General features: G+C 32.2%; 1 protein-coding gene across 1 annotated transcript; it reads right to left on the minus strand.

Annotated features, from left to right (window-relative positions):
• Nucleotides 1-592: 592 nt before the first annotated feature.
• Nucleotides 593-6,402, minus strand: LOC132753939 (heat shock 70 kDa protein 12B-like). Its single transcript, XM_060744505.1, has 5 exons — nucleotides 5,952-6,402; nucleotides 4,826-5,140; nucleotides 4,080-4,301; nucleotides 3,495-3,630; nucleotides 593-3,299 (listed from the first exon to the last, which is right to left on the minus strand). The coding sequence occupies exons 2-5, from the start codon at nucleotides 5,138-5,140 to the stop codon at nucleotides 2,230-2,232; spliced, it is 1,743 nt and encodes a 580-aa protein (XP_060600488.1). The 5' UTR covers nucleotides 5,952-6,402; the 3' UTR covers nucleotides 593-2,229.
• Between the last annotated feature and the right edge of the window lie 342 nt (nucleotides 6,403-6,744).

Below are 6,744 nucleotides of genomic sequence, written 5' to 3' on the forward strand. Positions count from 1 at the left end.
TAAATTTTAGGGTTAAGTTGTTGGGCTTATAGATTTAATCTATACTTTACAAAAGGTTAATAATCTTAAGTCAATTTGTAGAATTTCGGTAAATAGAGTATTTATATCGCACATTTTATATAATTTTTATAAAGATTTTTAAAATGTGATAGATAAAGACTTTTATACATGTATGATATGCATACATTGACAGATAAAATTGTTTGCCTTCTTGGGGGATTTTTTCTGTGGACGATAATATTATCTTTTATCTCACTTACATTTTATCAACATGAAAAGAATGATTTATTATGCTGCGACTCTTGGTTGTCTAGATAAGAAATACATATGTAACATTCTTATACGTTTAAGAGGGGATAATTGCGTAAATCACAGGTCGAAATAATGTTGTCTCCCTTGATTTGTTATGATCTGTTGATATTATTTGTCATTTCATTTTTAGACTGAAACGCCAGGCTTGTCTTTGTTTTGCAACATTTTTTTCATTTATAGCATTTCATTCCTTCGGATATATATATAATTATAGACATACAAATGGAAGACAAATAAAAAAGGAATTTCATTATCTAGATTTTATCGATGTAAATTCATGAATCAAACTATGTCTCCGCACATTTGGGAAAATATCTGATAGTCAAACGGTGGAAAGCATCATCTTTAAATAATCCTTATTACACAAGACTATTAAATTATATTTATTTGATGTGAAGACATCTGAAAACATAAGTCATCAAATGATTAATTGTCTTGATGTCAAGACTGTGCGAAGGTTTTTTTTAATGTTCAATATTTCACCAGGATCAACAGACAGAGGTTTTCTTGTCAAAGACGGAACAGACAGTAAACAATGTATGTCAGTACAAGTTACGGAACCGAACTTTTCACGAATAAAAATTGAATTACAAACCCCTAGTAATATATTTAAGGACATGTAGTGATTATAGTACACATACATCTGTAATTACTCTTATGAAAATATTCCATACTATACCAAGGAATATGATTCTAAATACACTAGCATTACTCATCAATAAATTCAACGATGTTCATTATCTTTTTTCTAAGACGATCCGATCCTCGGACCTTGGTCTTAATGCCAATGTGCATTCCTGTTTGGAATAAAGAGCAAAGAAAATCTTTTGACCCACTTTTTAAGATGATTCAAGTACTGCAATTGTCCTGAAAAATATGAATCGCTTACAGCTGTATGCCTACAGTTGAGCCAAAATCAAGAAAATCAAACTTGACACAATGTTCTAAGATAATAAGGAAAATAAAAAGATTCAAGAAATATTTAGCATAACACATGTGTAAGTGAAACAAGGGTATTTTGCAGTATTCATCTCCAAATTTCGAGTGTTTGACTAACGCAGTAAGGGCTATTTTTCATATGTTTTGTCTTTTTGGTAAGTTACTGTAAGTGTAAGTACCCTTTACAACTTGTAAATTAATTTCTGTCTTAACTTCACAATATTCTACTTTTAAATACATTTTCAAAATTTTCATAAATAATTAACATGAATCTGGAGGCAAACTGCTTTAAAGTGAAACCAACAGAACAATGAAAACTGTGAGTGAAGATCAAATACTAGAAATTAATGTATCCATTTACACTTCTAGACAATCAATGACAGGTTAGTCAAATGCTTACAAAATACCTTGACCGACTTTCTCTCGGAATAATTGATTCTAAATTGACTATAGTACATACCTGTTTAATAAACTATAAACATATAAAATGAAAAATTGTTTTATAATATGATGTTCAATTTTATAGATGAATAAATATCTATCATGTATACCCAGTTCAAACGTTTATCTTACACATAATTGCTTTGGAAAAATAGTAATCAATAAAAATGACAAACACACACAAAATATTTAAATTCGGAAAAGAGGAAATCGTTTCCTGCATTATTCCTCAAGGTTTCTTAAATTAGATAAGAAATGTTTTGAATAATTGTCTGGATACAATAACATATTATGATTAAAATACAAAATGTGTGACTACTCCTTATGTAACAGTGTCCAACAATGTATAATTATGTTAACACATGTGTGCTAGTAAATCTCATGTTTACTCGACGTATAAATACGGTTACTAACAGAATGAAAAAGAAAACTTAAATATGCTTCAACAAGTCAGCAATGTAATATCTTATCACGTTTCAATCCAAAACACTTTCTTGCAATTATATGGATTCCATGGCCCAAAAAAGAGTAAAACGTTTACTCCATTAGACAATTGAATGTCGAGGAACTTTTCACTACGCCACCTATTTCTTCAGATTTTACAATAAGCTCCGTATTTCCAAATATCATTGTCAATTTAACCTTTTTGCTTTTAAAATCATCTTGTTCATAGTGTCTTAGTGACAGTATGCCAATCATTTCACAGTCAGGTTCTGTCGTATATTTAGGATCACTGCTAAGTGAGCGGTAGATTGGATACAAAGAGGATTCTTTGTTCACTGGAGATGCCATCTTCGTAATTTCTTGACCAAATTGGACAGTGTCGCCAGCTCTAACAAAAACATGAAATACGTTATCAGCATATGATTTCCCATCCACTTTTACCCTAAATGACGATTTGTGTGTCGAGCGTTTGAACCGTTGGAACATTTCTATACCATAAGAATACCTCATTACTCTTACAGATATAGACATAGGATCATGTCCGAAAACAACTGCTCCCTTTAGTACGGCCAAACCAGCATCTGTTGGTATGATTAAACGCTTTGATGAAAATGCATATCTAATTTTTTCTTGTACGTATGGACTTTCGGCCATACCACCTACCAAGATCAAAGTGGAAACTTGACGTACTTGTGGTTGTTTAAGTAGATCCTCAACATGATGTATGATATCATTAATAGGTCCATCAAACCACTTTCTCGCTAATTCTACTCCAACTCTAATTTTATCTTTTTTACTAAAAATATCCGACGAGAAAGATGAAGAATTTATCAATTCCTCCAATACTTTGCCATTTTCTTTTTCAGAAATCTCCCTTAAAGCTGAAGGAAGTTTGAAAGAAACATAAGTTTGCTCTTGTTCATCACAGTCGTCGTATGTTACCTGCCTCTTGTTGGTTTCGAATTCTCGCAGCATATCCAAATAGTCTTCAAGATATTCTTCCTTGAAACAACTCATAACTTGCTCTCCAAATAAATCTTCTAAAAAGTTCAAAAAGTTGTTGTCCACGTACATTCCACCCCATGGACCTCCACTTGCCTTGTACAACTCGGTTAACGTTCCATTGGCATTTATTCGATGAGCTGTTATATCTGCAGTTCCACCTTAAAGAGGGAATATACACTGGATAGTTATTAAGTAAATTAAACTGCTTCAGTCGACTTTATTATTGTTTTAATTGATGTAGTTTAAATTTGTTTTATAAAGCTTCCTTATATTATGTATTAAAGGTTAGAATTTGGGCACGCTCTAGTTACAAACTAAAATAAAAAAACATATCAGCACTTGCAATTACTTACCTCCAATGTCTATCACGATATACTGCAAACCAGACATGTTGTTTTTGTCTTTTGAATCAACAGATATCTTTTGACAACAGATAGATGCAGCTTCTGGCTCTAAAGCAAGTGTCAACCTCTCGTTATCAATATCTGCCTGTTTAGAGAAAACAGTATCAGGAGCAAATGAATGGATATATTTAAAACGAAAATATTAAAATTTACACGACCCTTTGAAACATATGTAGTGGTCAACAGTTAAGTATCTACTTATATCATCTCAACATATTGGAATTAAATCTAAGATTCAACATATTTGCATTAAATCTTAGGGTCTATTTTAGCCAAATTCAGCTTTATTAAAAGCGATAAGGAAAACAAAGCTATATTTTAAATGATTTACCTTTGACAACAGGGAAAAACAAAATCCCTTAAGAACGCACAAGACGGCAAAATTGAAAATGTTGCAGCGTCAGTTTGATTGAGTCTGTTCGTAGACGGTATTGGTAATTGCAAGTTACCGTTAACATCCCCTAATACTGGCCTCAACAAATTCAAACATTTAAATGGTAAACTTTTGAGTTTAGAAGCAGATAAATAAAATACCTGTAACGCTGCCATCCTCATGAATTGTTTCCCGTTATCATCCCAGATCGCGGGAATCGTTATGACATATTGTATATCAGTCTCTTCGATGTCAAAATAGTGATTTCGAACCTCCGACAAGAAATGGTCCCGCAGGTAACGTATGGACAATGAGAAAATGTCAATGGCAAACATTCGTCGCTTTCCAGTAATGTCTTTCACTGTCGTTCGTCTATTAAGTTTCTGAAATAATATAGCTAATAAGCATGTACGTATGTCAATTGTTTTCAAATGTAGTTCACCATGTTTCCAATTATTTAGTTAAATTAAAGTTATTATAGCAAATGGAAGGTCCTAAGAATGAAGGTTTATTGAAAAAAAATAAAAAAACTTCACGGCATATTCTTCCGTTTGGTATGTTTATTATCAGTTTTTTTTAAACACAATAGGTTAATATATGAGCCGCGTCACGACAAAACCAACATAATGGGTTTGCGACCAGCATGGATCCAGACCAGCCTGCGCATCCGCGCAGTCTGATCAGGATCCATGCTGTTCGCTTACCAACCCTGCAAGTAGAGAAACTGATAGCGAACAGCATGGATCCTGCTCAAACTGCGCGGATGCGCAGACTGGTCTGGATCCATGCTGGTCGCAAACCCACGAGGTTGGTTTTGTCGTGACGCGGCTCATATTAAGAATCATATCCTCCTGAGATTCTAATACCTTTCGCAAGATAGGTCGTGAAAATATCACTACATCAATACCTTATTCTTGTGCAATAACATTTTGAAACGTCTGAAAAACAACCAACTCTGGTGCTCGTCCCTTTCAACAAGCTTTGTGTATTTTTTTTCTGCTTCATACCCAAAGGAATGGTACTTCTCTTCAGGATCTAGCAATAAGCATGTAGGTGTTTTCAAAGAGAGATAGGACCCATTGTTCCAAGTATTGTTTGCATGTATCTCTAAAGGTTTGTCACGAAATGAGAAGGCGTAACCACTGAATGTATTCCCAAAGTCGAAAGCAGCAACCAGAAGGTGAGAACTTTTTTCGATTCTGTTCATATTTGACAAGAACATCTGAAAAAGGTGATTTGTTATTTACATATCTTAAATTATTGTGCGACAACACTTCTATCAAATAAATTCCCTCATGTTTACAAAGAAACTGTTTTCAAAGAAATGATCGCGTTTTGATGCATCTAGCGAGAAGGAAATATTTCAAATTGAGCTCATTGGAAAACTGTTTCGCTATGGTATATTTTTAAGACTTATGAAAAGGTACATTGCAGAATTGTCAGTTTTGAAGTTCATAAGATCATTTATTATATACTTTTAAATGAAATATTGAGAAATATTGATGAAATTAAAAACGTATTTTCATTTTCCGTATTTTCACTGTAAAGATTTATTTTTCACTGCAGTGAAACATTTTTCCCGTATTTTCACTGGTGTCTTGCCGGACTACCTTCTTTTATGCTCTGCCAGTACTCAAAATTTAAGGGAAAGTCTTTCAAATTTTAATGTCTAGAAAGAGAAAAATGTATATAATAAACAGAAAATTCAAGTTTTTTCTATAAATACATGATTTATTTTCATCTTGTGGCATGAAAATTACCATATTTCACTCGTGGCTACCGCCACTCATGAAATATTTATTTTTATACCACTCGATGAAAATAAATCATGTATTTATAGAAAAAACTTGAATATCCTCTATGTATTGTGCGGCGTGCGAGTATATACAATATATTTTTTTCACTTTGTTTAATATTTTGTCTGTCACAAGTACAAATAGTAATACGAAAATAGATATATGATTAAGATTATGAAATATAAGCATTTTAAAAGCTGAGAAATGATTAATTTAAAAAATGATTATAATACTTACTTATAGCTTTAAATAAATTTTATAAAGGTTCCTTTCCTGTGCAATTTATATAGTCAGACAAACTTTTATCACATTGTACCAATCAAAGTATACTTGTAAGATAACAAGAATGATTCGCGCAGTTTTAATGCACACAAACAAACATTTCAAGATATAAATCTTGATTAGGCCTATGATAAATTACACGTTTAAACCGCCAGTTTGAAGTTTTAAGAAACACTGATACTTATTATAGGTATGGCCCTTACGAGCATACTTAAGAAATAAACATTCCTGTCATAATTTAAAAAAACGAATATTCAACCCTTTTTCTGAGAACTCCAGGAAGTGAAATGTACAGTGTGTTTTTTTTAAACAAGCTAGATTACCTACTTTTATTTTCCATTAACACAGCGCGTTTGAAACCGACAGTGATTAACATGGTTAACTAGTATAGAGCAAAGCCATTCTGCAAAGCCGTTATATAAATTCAACGGGCAGATATGCTCTTCATCGTTATGTGTGTGTACTTGTTCCGCTCTGAATTCAACTCAATCTACCATGTAGAATATACCGTTTACAATACGATATTCACGTATCAACAGTAGCGATATTTGTATGAAAGTTTTATTTCATCATGGTTATTTAAACATTAAAAAAAACTTTATTTATAATATATTAAAGAGTCAAAATTGTTATAAATAGCCGATTGATGCAAATCAGCATTTAAAAAGTTTGCTAATCACGATTAATTCACTCGATCTTACATTTCTGATAGTTTCTAACCATAAAAAAATCATTTACTTTAAATAAA

The sequence above is a fragment of the Ruditapes philippinarum genome, unplaced genomic scaffold (assembly GCF_026571515.1).
Source record: "Ruditapes philippinarum isolate M1 unplaced genomic scaffold, ASM2657151v2 ctg401_1_1_1_1, whole genome shotgun sequence".
Lineage (NCBI taxonomy): Eukaryota > Metazoa > Mollusca > Bivalvia > Venerida > Veneridae > Ruditapes > Ruditapes philippinarum.

Bases quoted from the DNA above. Each gene is read 5' to 3' on its own strand.
- LOC132753939 (XM_060744505.1), bottom strand. From the start codon at position 5,140: ATGTTCTTGTCAAATATGAACAGAATCGAAAAAAGTTCTCACCTTCTG. The intron at 4,302-4,825 runs GTATTGATGTAG...ATATTATTTCAG, and splicing joins TGTTATTGCACAAGAATAAG to AAACTTAATAGACGAACGAC. The intron at 3,300-3,494 runs GTAAGTAATTGC...TCCCTCTTTAAG, and splicing joins TATCGTGATAGACATTGGAG to GTGGAACTGCAGATATAACA.